The 12,673-nt window shown below is 45.3% G+C and overlaps 1 protein-coding gene across 1 annotated transcript in view; it reads left to right on the top strand.

Moving 5' to 3' along the window:
• PRPF19 (pre-mRNA processing factor 19) overlaps positions 1–12,673 on the top strand; it is a 100,615-nt gene that overhangs the window by 32,512 nt on the left and 55,430 nt on the right. The window contains exons 5-7 of the mRNA XM_069752986.1: positions 1,719–1,789; positions 1,865–1,927; positions 2,021–2,062. Coding sequence (XP_069609087.1) covers positions 1,719–1,789; positions 1,865–1,927; positions 2,021–2,062 — 176 coding nt within the window. The remainder of the gene's footprint in view (positions 1–1,718; positions 1,790–1,864; positions 1,928–2,020; positions 2,063–12,673) is intronic.

Genomic DNA, 12,673 nt, shown 5'->3' on the forward strand with positions numbered 1-12,673 from the left:
ACAGGAGTCAGGAGTGGCACACAAGCCCTGAGGCCAATATTTTTCTCCCACTGATTGATGTAGTGATTTTTTTCAGGTAGATTTTGGAACCCAAATCAAGCTAAAAAAATAATAGGCTTTCTATGGCCCACAATTGGAGAGAGAGAGAGATATGGCACACCCAGGAGTCAAGACTGGCACACAAGCAGAAAGGGCAATATTAATCTCCCACTGATTTGATTTTTTTTTTTTTTTCAGGGAGAATTTAGAAAACAAATAAAACAAAAAATAGGCTTTCTATGGCCCACTATTTGTGAGAGAGATGGCACGCTCAGGACTGGCACACAAGCCCAGAGGCCAATATTAATCTCCCACTGATTGATTTATTGATTTTTTTTCAGGTAGAATTTAGAACCCAAATAAAGCAACAAAAAAAAAGGCTTTCTATGGCCCACTGAGTGAGTGATGATGCACACAGGAGTCAGGAGTGGCACACAAGCCCTGAGGCCAATATTTTTCTCCCACTGATTGATGTAGTGATTTTTTTCAGGTAGATTTTGGAACCCAAATCAAGCAAAAAAATAAATAGGCTTTCTATGGCCCACTGAGTGAGATGGCACAGACAGGGATGGCACTCTAGCAGAAATGCCAATCTTAATCTCCCACAAAAAAAAAAAAAAAAAAAGGAACTGTCCTACAATTACTATCTCCCTGCAGTAATCTCAGCCAGGTATGGCAGGCAGCAATAAGGAGTGGACTGATGCACAAATTAAATAAAAAGTGTGGACAAACAAACAAGATAGCTGTGCAGAAAGGAAGGAACAAGAGGATTTGTGCTTTGAAAAAAGCAGTTGGTTTGCACAGCGGCGTACACACAGCAATGCAGCTATCAGGGAGCCTTCTAGGGCAGCCCAATGAGCTACAGCGCTGAGGGAAAAAAAAAAAAAAAATGTAGCTTCCACTGTCCCTGCACACCGAAGGTGGTGTTGGACAGTGGAAATCGCTACAGCACAAGCGGTTTGGTGGTTAATTGACCCTGCCTAACGCTATCCCTGCTTAGACGAAGCGGCAGCAACCTCTCCCTAAGCTCAGATCAGCAGCAGTAACATGGCGGTCGGCGGGAACGCCCCTTTATAGCCCCTGTGACGCCGCAGACAGCAAGCCAATCACTGCAATGCCCTTCTCTAAGATGGTGGGGACCAGGACCTATGTCATCACGCTGCCCACACTCTGCGTTTACCTTCATTGGCTGAGAAATGGCGCTTTTCGCATCATTGAAACGCGACTTTGGCGCGAAAGTCGCGTACCGCATGGCCGACCCCGCACAGGGGTCGGATCGGGTTTCATGAAACCCGACTTTGCCAAAAGTCGGCGACTTTTGAAAATGAACGACCCGTTTCGCTCAACCCTAATCAAAACCCATATACCAATCGGGTGATGTACCACTTAAGAAATGCGTAGTTCACTATATTGGCGACCAAAAAGTGAAAAAAAGATCCCAAATGGAGTGGTACTTTTTAAAATGATGCACTTGAAGGGCAAAAATCTCAGAATTACTGGGATCTGTTACAGAGTTTGATAGTTCTTTCCACTTAAAGTGACACTGATCAGATTGTAAGATTTGGAATGGTCAGGAAGATGAAAACAGGCTTGGGGGTGAAGGGGTCAGTTAGATGTCTATGCAAAGTGAATGTTGGATATGCAACTTTTTAGTTTATTTTTCCCTTCTTGTTTTATAGCTTTGGCTACCCTGAAACCACAAGCTGGTATTTCTGTGCAGACCAACCCTACTCTGCAAGCAGGTGTAGCGGTAAGTGTACTATTTTAAGTATTAGTTCCTCTTATGTGACTACATCATTTCTGAGCGGCATTTTTTCCTTTTTAGGGTTCAGCAGAGACAATGGATTTGGGAGAACTGGTGGGAATGTCAACAGAAATCATACAAAAGGTAAATGTGTCTGAAACTGTTAATCAAACTGGTATACAGTAATAGCTGATTTTCTTGTACTTATGATTTTATCTTTTTATTTTTTTTATTCAGCTTCAGGACAAAGCAACAGTGCTCACGACGGAGCGTAAGAAGGTAAGGAAAGAGCTTATCTTCAGGCTCCAGCTATTTATTTTTTTATTTTAAACATTTCCTACACAGTTCTGTGTATTTATTTTTGTGTACGTAAACAGTTTTTTTTTTTTTTAACTTTTTTCCCTTTATTTAACTCTATACACTTTTGGTTCCACTAGGGAATTTTAAACTTTAATGATATTGGCTGCACATTTAATGCACTGCAACACATCTGTAGTTCTTTGGAACTCGGAAAGTAGCTTTTGGGGGATAGTGTTAAAGTGTAACCTGCTATATATATTTTTTATCAATTTAGTTTTCCTTATTTTTCTTCACACTTTTTTTGTTATTACAAGTGTTAATGTATTTAACTTTCAAATTCTGAGCATTTTGTGGTTTTGTACTTTCATTTTTTTTTTTTTATCCATCCACTTTTAGAGAGCCTTAACTTTATTTGTCTGTAGAAATCCAAATGAGGGCCTTTTATTTGTGTGTATGTATGTGTGTGTATGTATATATATATATATATATATATATATATATATATATATATATATATATATATATATATATATATATATATATATATATATATATATATATATATATTTCGGGGCAAATTGTCGTTTTGAGTGATGATACTCCTTTTATTATAGAAAAAGTTTAAAAAACATAGTGAAATATTCATAAACAAAATTCTGCTGTTTTACTTTTTGCATGCAGACCATCCGATTAGTCCTCCTTCACACGACAGTATTTGATCAATATTTTGTCTACAATGGAAATGGCGGATGGTGCTTTTCCCAGTACTGACAATGGAAAAGGCGGATGGTGCTTTTCCCACTACTATGGAAATGGTGGATGGTGTTTTTCCCAGTACTGTCAATGGAAATGGCGGATGGCTCTTTTCCCAATACTGACAATGGAAATGGCGGTTGGTGCTTTTCCCACTACTGACTATGGAAATGGTGGATGGTGTTTTTCCCAGTACTGTCAATGGAAATGGCGGATGGCTCTTTTCCCAGTACTGACAATGGAAATGGTGGTTGATGCTTTTCCCACTACTGACAATGGAAATGGCGGATGGTGCTTTTCCCACTACTGACTATGGAAATGGCGGTTGGTGCTTTTCCCACTACTGAAAATGGAAAAGGCTGTTGGTGCTTTTCCCAGTACTGTCAATGGAAATGGCGGATGGTGCTTTTCCCGTCTCCCATGACAGCACACCTGAGAGAGGGATCCACCCAGTCGGGACAGGAAACCTACTGAAATAAAAGGGCGGTACCTCTCCCTCGCTTCAGTTGGGTTTCCTGTCCTGATGGGAACCCTTGTGCTGAACATCACGGAGGTATTTGTTGATAGAAGTTCCACTCACCCACTCCTGTCCCGGCACTGGAAGAACAGGCAGGGCGCCTGTATGCCGGCCTTCAGGAAGCTGGAAGCGCCATCCGCAGATCCTCCGGGCTCTGGTGCACGTGCGGGCGTTGGAACAGCCACAGTTCGTGGTCCTGGGGCCCTTCTGTGTCTCCCACGCCGCTCTCCCCCTCTGTGAGCAGTAACTTCCTGGCGCGGTTGGCGTTGCGCGCAAAGCACGCTGGGTAGGGGCGTGCCTGCGTGACGTCAGAACCATGCGCCGGATCCAAGATGGCGGCGCCCATCGCTCTGATCACCGGCATCGTTCCAGGCTTCCCGGCGGGATTCAGGAGGGGGAGAAGCTCATATCAGGGACCGGAAGAGGCGGTGAGCACGGCGGTTCACCCTATTTAAGGGTAAAATGACAAAGAAACACCGCTCACTTCGTTAAAGCTCTCCAGAGATGGAGAATACTATGGAGCAGCAGCAGCAGCCTTTACAGCATCAGCAGCAGCATGAGCCCAGGTCAGGTGATTCACCTGCCCACCAACGTGTGGAAGGAGTAGCAATCGCCCTCGGAGGTCACAGGACTCCTCAGCGTCTAGGAGGGATGTGGTCCATGCTCCTATTCAGCCTCAGAATCCGGTACCCTTCATGGTCAGCGGGTGGTGAGTGATCTTCGTGAATGTCACCCTGGTGGTAATGGGCTACATTTTCTGTTTGCTTGGCAGGCGCCGAGGAAGGCTAGCAACAAGTCTAAGAACAAGGAATGTGCCCTCTGTAGAGTTCCGTTGACAGCCCAGTGGCAGAAAAGTCTTTGTGCGGATTGTATCCAAAAGACTATCCAGGAGGAGACCCCTGACTTTGCCTCTAGTCTTAGAGCCATGATTAGGGCCGAAGTGGAAGGCTCAGTTAAATCGGCACTTAAAAGAAAGGGTAGTAAGAACCCTGAACTTATTTTAGATTCTGATGTCTCTCTGTCTGACGAGGAATATCAGGAGGAACAGTTATCTCTCTTCCACTCTTCCTCTATATCTCCCGACTCCTCTTCAGATACTGATGAGGGGGACCGTCCGTGTTTTCTGACTAAGAACACAGATAAGTTAATAAAAGCCGTTAGAGCTTCAATGGGCCTTAACCCCTTAGTGACAGAGCCAATTTGGTACTTAATGACCAGGCCAATTTTTGCAATTCTGACCACTGTCACTTTATGAGGTTATAACTCTGGAACGCTTCAACGGATCCCGCTGATTCTGAGATTATTTTTTCGTGACATATTGTACTTCATGTTAGTGGTAACATTTCTTCGATATTACTTGCGATTATTTATGAAAAAAACGGAAATATGGCGAAAATTTTTAAAATTTTGCAATTTTCAAACTTTGTATTTTTATGCCCTTAAATCAGAGAGATATGTCACAAAACATAGTTAATAAATAACATTTCCCACATGTCTACTTTACATCAGCACAATTTTGGAAACAAATTTTTTTTTGTTAGGGAGTTATAAGGGTTAAAAGTTGACAAGCAATTTCTCATTTTTACAACACCATTTTTTTTTTTAGGGACCACATCACATTTGAAGTCATTTTGAGGGGTCTATATGATAGAAAATAATGAAGTGTGACACCATTCTAAAAACTACACCCCTCAAGGTTCTCAAAACCACATTCAAGAAGTTTATTAACCCTTTACGTGCTTCACAGGAACTGAAACAATGTGGAAGGAAAAAATGAACATTTAACTTTTTTTTGCAAACATCTTAATTCAGAACCATTTTTTTTATTTTCACAAGTGTAAAAACAGAAATGTAACCATAAATTTTGTTATGCAATTTCTCCTGAATACGCCAATACCCCATATGTGGGGGTAAACCACTGTTGGGGCGCACCGCAGAACTTAGAAGTGAAGGAGCGCCGCTTGACTTTTTCAATGCAGAATTGGCTGGAATTGAGATCGGACGCCATGTCACGTTTAGAGAGCCCCTGATGTACCTAAACAGTGGAAACTCCCCACAAGTGACACCATTTTGGAAACTAGACCCCTTAAGGAACTTATCTAGATGTGTGGTGAGCACTTTGAACCCCCAAGTGCTTCACAGAAGTTTATAACGTAGAGCCGTGAAAATAAAAAATCGCTTTTGTTTACACAAAAATGATCTTTTCGCCCACAAATTCTTATTTTCACAAGGGTAACAGGAGAAATTAGACCACAAAAGTTGTTGTGCGATTTCTCCTGAATACGTCGATACCCCATATGTGAGGTTAAACCACTGTTTGGGCGCACCGCAGAGCTTGGAAGTGAAGGAGCGCCGTTTTACTTTTTCAATGTTGAATTGGCTGGAATTGAGATTGGACGCCATTTCGCGTTTGGAGAGCCCCTGATGTGCCTAAACAGTGGAAACCCCCCACAAGTGACACCATTTTGGAAACTAGACCCCCCATGGAACTTATCTAGATGTGTGGCGAGCACTTTGAACCCCTATGTGCTTCACAGAAGTTTATAACGTAGAGCCGTGAAAAAAAGAATTTGCATTTTTTTTCTACAAAAATGATCTTTTTGCCCACAAATTTTTATTTTCACAAGGGTAACAGGAGAAATTGGACCACTAAAGTTGTTGTGCAATTTCTCCTGAGTACGTCGATACCCAATATGTGGGAGTAAACCACTGTTTGGGCGCACCGCAGAGCTTGGAAGAGAAAGAGTGCCGTTTTACTTTTTCAATGTAGAATTGGCTGGAATTGAGATCGGACGCCATGTCGCGTTTGGAGAGCCCCTGATGTGCCTAAACAGTAGAAATCCCCCACAAGTGACCCCATTTTGGAAACTAGACCCCCCATGGAACTTATCTAGATGTGTGGTGAGAACCTTGAATGCCCAAGTGCTTCACAGAAGTTTATAATGCAGAGCCGTGAAAATAAAAAATATTTTTTTTTCCACAAAAAAGATATTGTAGCCCCCAAGTTTTTATTTTCACAAGGGTAACAGGAGAAATTGGACTGCAATAGTTGTTGTCCAATTTATCCAAAGTACGCTGATGCGCCATATGTGGGGGTAAACCACTGTTTGGGCGCACGGCAGAGCTCTGAAGGGAAGGAGCGCCTTTTTGGAATGCAGACTTTGATAGAATGGTCTGTGGGCATTATGTTGTGATTACAGAGCCCCTGATGTACCTAAACTGTAGTAACCCCCCACAAGTGACCCCATTTTGGAAACTAGACCCCCCATGGAACTTATCTAGATGTGTGGTGAGAACCTTGAATGCCCAAGTGCTTCACAGAAGTTTATAATGCAGAGCCGTGAAAATAAAAAATATTTTTTTTTTTCCACAAAAAAGATATTGCAGCCCCCAAGTTTTTATTTTCACAAGGGTAACAAGAGAAATTGGACCCCAGAAGTTGTTGTCCAATTCATCCCGAGTACGCTGATGCCCCATATGTGGGGGTAACCCACTGTTTGGGCGCACGGCAGAGCTCAGAAGGGAGGGAGCACCATTTGACTTTTTGAGCGCAAAATTGGCTGTCGTGTTTGGAGACCCCCTGATGTACCTAAACAGTGGAAACCCCCCAATTCTAGCTCCAACCCTAACCCCAACACACCCCTAACCCTAATCCCAACCTGATCCATAATCCTAATCACTAACCCTAACCATAATCACAACCCTTACCCCAAAACAACCCTAATGTCAACCCTAACCATAACCCTAATCAAAACCCTAAATCCAACACACCCCTAATCCTAATCTCAACCCTAACCTCAAACCTAACCCTAATCCCAATACACCCCTAATCACAACCCTAACCTTAACCCTAATCCCAAACCTAACCCTAATCCCAAGCGTAACCCTAATACCAACCCTAATCCAAACCCTAACCCTAATCCCAGCTCTAACCCTAACTTTAGCCCCAACCCTAGCCCTAACTTTAGCCCTAACCCTAGCCCTAAGGCTACTTTCACACTTGCGTCGTTTGGCATTCCGTCGCAATCCGTCGTTTTGGACAAGAAACGGATCCTGCAAATGTGCCCGCAGGATGCGTTTTTTGCCCATAGACTTGTATTGCCGACGGATCGTGACGGATGGCCACACGTCGCGTCCGTCGTGCACTGGATCAGTTGTGTTTTGGTGGAGCGTCGGCACAAAAAAAAGTTCAATGAAACGTTTTTTTGTACGTCGCATCCACCATTTCTGACCGCGCATGCGTGGCCGTAACTCCGCCCCCTCCTCCCCAGGACATAGATTGGGCAGCGGATGCGTTGAAAAACTACAGCTGCTGCCCACGTTGTGCACAATTTTCACAACGTGCGTCGGTATGTCGGGCCGACGCATTGCGACGGCCCCGTACCGACGTAAGTGTGAAAGAAGCCTAACCCTAAATTTGGCCCCAACCCTAACCCTAAATTTAGCCCTACCCCTAACCCTACCCCTAACCCTAATTTTAGCCCCAACTGCTGTTCTCCTGCCGGCCGGCAGATGGAGACAGATGGCGGGCGCACTGGGCATGCGTCCGCCATGTTCTTCTGCCGGCGGCCAGGAGGAGCAGCAAGAGGATCCAGGGACCTAGGTGAGTATGCTAGGGTCCCCGAATCCCCCTATTTCTCTGTCCTCTGATGTGCGATCACATCAGAGGACAGAGAATTACACTTTACTTTTTTTTTTTTTTTTTTTTGCGGTCGCCGGTAAACAGTTAATTACCGGCGATCGCAAAACAGGGGTCGGTAATACCGACCCCGATCATGCTCTTTGGGGTCTCGGCTACCCCCGGCAGCCGAGACCCCAAAGATTCCCCCGGTGCCGGCCGGCGGGCGCACTGCGCATGCGCCCGCCATTTTGAAGATGGCGGCGCCCACCGGGAGACACGAGGAGCATCGGGGGAGCTAGGTGAGTATTGGGGGGCCACCTGGGACCCCTTTTCTCTGTCCTCCGATGTGCGATCACATCGGAGGACAGAGAAATTAAAGAGAGATCGCGTTTTTTTTTTTTTTTTTTTTTTTTTTTGCGATCGCCGGTAAACGGTTAATTACCGGCGATCGCAAATGTGGGGTGGGTTAAAAAAAAACCCGAATCATGTTCTCTGGGGTCTCGGCTACCCTCGGCAGCCGAGACCCCGGAGAAAATTGGCCTCTGGGGGCGCTATGGACTTTTTCCACAGCGCCGTTAATTAACGGCGCTGTGGTTTAAGTACCCTTAGCGGCCGCCGTTAAAAGGCGTATCGGCGGTCGCTAAGGGGTTAAAGATGAAAAAGCGGCCAAGTCCCTGGAGGACATTATGTTTGGGGGTTTAGAAGAAAAAAGAAAGCGTACTTTCCCTGTGAATTCCAAGGTTAAAGCCCTTATAGAAAGAGTGGAGGAAGCCAGAAAAATCGGGTAATCTGCCCTCGGCTTCTAAAAGACGTTATCCCTTTGAGGAGAAGGATTCGGAAATATGGGATAAAGTTCCAAAAATTGATGGTGCAGCTGCCAGGTCCTCTAAAAAGTCTTCTCTTCCCTTAGAAGACTCTGGTGTATTAAGAGACCCTCTAGATAAAAAAGCGGACGGGTTCCTAAAGCATACTTGGGAGGCAACTGCAGGGGGGTTAAAACCGGCAATCGCCGGAACTTGTGTTGCACGCTCCCTTATAGTCTGGTTACAACAGATAGACGACCAGTTAAAATCTAAAGTGTCGAGAGAAGACATCCTAACCAATGTAACTATGGCTAAAGGAGCGGCTGCCTTTATAGCAGACTCCGTGAGACTAGCAGCCAGAGCTGCGAATCTATCTAATGCGGCTAGACGTGCTCTTTGGTTAAAGGGATGCCCGGGCGACTTGCCTTCAAAAAACAGACTTTGTTCTTTACCATGTGATGGCCATTTCCTTTTTGGACAGAAATTAGAAGATATTTTGGAGAAAGCAGGGGATAGAAAAAAGGGATTCCCTCGCTTTCCGGTGGACCTTAGGCTACGTTCACATTAGCGTTGCGCCGCCGTGCGTCGGCGACGCAACGCGCGACGCACGCTCAAACGCGCGCAAAAACGCGCGCGTTTTGCGACGCGTGCGTCGTTTTCCGACGAAAATCGGACGCACAGAAAATGCTACATGTAGCGTTTTCTTGCGTCCGACGCTAGCGTCGGAAACGACGCACGTGGCGAAAAACGCCACCAAAACGACGCACGCGTCCCCTATGTTAAACATAGGGGCGCGTCGCCGCTGCGTCGCCGGCGCAACAGCGACGCACATTGGCGGAACGCCAATGTGAACGTAGCCTTAGACGGCCCTATTTTCGGAGGGGGAAATTTAGTAGAGGTCGCCCCCCCCGGGAGATAGAAGGAATTGGGACTCCAGAGACAGCAAGGGATCTGGATATATGTTTAAAGGTCCCTCAACATCGGCGAGGAAGCCCTCCCAATGACGCCAGGCCAGAAGTAGGGGGAAGGCTTTCATCCAGCCATAGACTTAAAGGACGCCTACTACCACGTCCCAATTCATCAAGACTACCAAAAATTCTTAAGAGTAGCAGTTTATGTCCAAGGTTGTCTCAGGCACTATCAATACGCTGCCCTACCGTTCGGCCTGTCAATAGCGCCGAGAATTTTTACAAAGCTAATGTCCGATGTCATGTCCTTCCTCCGCTCTCAGAACGTAGTTATAGTCCCTGGCATAGTTCCTGCAATAGTGCTGCATACCGGAATATTATAAGACGTGGATCCATCATACGGATCAATTGAATGTACATACAAGATATCCAAAGGGTGAGTGCAACAATATTTCTTGCTGTGAATATACATCTACACTTAGACTCTGCGCCCCTTGTCTCCCTTTTTCCTTTTTATATCTCCTTCCAATATCCTTGTGTAGTTATAGTCCCGTACCTGGACGACATCCTTATAATAGGGAACTCAGCAGCACATTGTCTGGCGCAAATAAAAGAAGTTATAACAACGCTAGAGCGGTTGGGGTGGAAAATAAATCTCGCCAAGTCGAGATTGACGCCGGAGCTAGTCCAGTCCTTTCTGGGTTTAGTTCTGGACTCCACACGTCAGCTTTGTCTCCTACCAGAAAACAAGCTGGTCAAAATTCAAAATCTGGTGAAATCAGCAATTCATCACCCCATAATGACGTTGAGAAAGGCAATGTCCCTGTTGGGTTCTCTGACGTCCTGTATACCTGCAGTGAGATGGGCACAGTTCCATCTAAGACAGTTACAGTGGGAGGTCCTGTCAGCACATAGGTCGTTAAAAGGGCATTTAGAGGGGAAGCTTCGCCTTTCGTTAGAGGTAACAGATTCCCTAAAATGGTGGGCCGTGAGAGATCATTTGGAGTCGGGGGTCCAGTGGATAACTCCGATAGATCAGATCATCACCACAGACGCAAGCGGTTCAGGATGGGGGGCCCATTTAGGGACTCTCAGTTCAGGGATCCTGGTCCCAACTAGAATCACATCAAGCGTCAAATTTAAGTTGTGGGTTGTAGAGAGAGCTGTAAAACATATCCTTCCCATCCTTCAGGGTCACCATACCAGGGTCATGTCAGACAATCACGCAGTAGTTGCATATATCAACCACCAAGGGGGGACGAGATCCCCTTCCCTGATAAAGTCAGCGTCTGTCCTCCTACAACTAGCGGAGCGCCACCTACTATCCCTCTCGGCTCTCCACATAAAGGGAGTCGAGAATACGAAAGCAGACTACCTTAGTCGCAAAAACACTGAAACAAGGAGAGTGGTCTTTGAATTCCCAGGTGTTTCAACAGATAGTGCAGGCTTGGGGCTTACCTGTGATAGATTTATTTGCCACCCTAAACAACAGGAAAGTAGAGAATTTCTGTTCTTTAGACCCAAGAGAGAAACCCTTCGCGGTAGATGCTCTCCAGATACAATGGAATTTCAGTCTCGCGTATGTATTTCCACCGATAGCAATGATTCCAACAGTGGTAAGGAAGATCAGAATGGAGCAGGCGAGAGTAATTTTGATTGCTCCATTTTGGCCAAAAAGACCTTGGTTTTCCCTCCTGAGACAAATGTCAGTGACCGATCCATGGATTCTGCCAGAAATTCCGGACCTGCTTACTCAGGGTCCAATATGCCACTCTCAAGTGAAGGGCTTCCATCTTGCAGCCTGGAATTTGAGAGGGCATTATTGAGTAGACAAGGATTTTCACCAGGGTTAGTCTCCACCTTGTTGAAAAGTAGAAAGCCAGTAACATCGAGAATATATGGTAGAACATGGAAAAAGTTTCTAGATTTTTCAGGGCAACCTCTGGGGGACAAGGCGCCTGTAGGTACTATTCTAGAATTTTTACAGATGGGTGTACAACTGGGGTTGGCAACTAATACGCTCAAAGTACAGGTGTCTGCATTAGGAGCCTTGTATAATTGTAATCTGGCCTCCAATAGATGGGTGTCCCGCTTTATAAAATCCTGTAGTAGGTCTAGACCAGTAATAATTCAGAGGGTTCCTCCATGGGATTTGAATTTGGTGTTAGAGGCTCTAACTAGTGATCCATTCAAGCCTTTGCAGGAGTCATCGATAAAAATGCTCACTCTTAAGACAGTACTTCTGGTAGCGTTGACATCAGCCCATAGGGTGAGTGACTTGCAAGCCCTGCCTATCTCCCCTCCTTACACACAGATATGTGATGACAGAGTAGTACTCAGACCAGATCCGGCATATCTGCCGAAAGTAGTTCTTAAATTCCATAGAAGCCAGGAGATTGTGTTACCCTCTTTTTGTGATAATCCCAAAAATCCGGGGGAAGAGAAATTTCATACACTGGATGTAAGAAGAGCTATTTTGCAATACATATCTTTGACTAGTCAGTGGAGGAAAGATCAGTCCTTATTTGTAGCTTTCCAGGGTAGTAGGAAGGGATATGGGGTATCCAAGGGTACTATTGCTAGGTGGATTAGGGAGGCCATTTCCTTATCCTATGCTTCTCGTGGTGCCCCAATCCCTGAAGGCATCAAGGCTCACTCCACCAGAGCTGTGGCTACTTCCTGGGCAGAAAAAGCAGAGGTATCGATTGATCAAATTTGTAAGGCCGCTACCTGGTCCTCACCGTCTACCTTCTTTAGACACTATCAACTGACCTTACCTTTGGTAAAAGGGTGCTGCAAGCGGTGGTCCCTCCCTAAGGTGTTTCTTTCTCCAAAAATCTCTCAGGTGTGCTGTCATGGGAGACGGGAAAACACCAAGGTTACTTACTGGTAGCCGGTTTTTCCGGAGCCCATGACCGCACCTGTATATTCCCTCCCTTCTTTTTCACCCTTTGGTGTGCACTTTTAGTTGGGTGTTTTTTTATTATT

This window comes from Ranitomeya imitator, chromosome 2, assembly GCF_032444005.1.
Source record: "Ranitomeya imitator isolate aRanImi1 chromosome 2, aRanImi1.pri, whole genome shotgun sequence".
Classification (NCBI taxonomy): domain Eukaryota; kingdom Metazoa; phylum Chordata; class Amphibia; order Anura; family Dendrobatidae; genus Ranitomeya; species Ranitomeya imitator.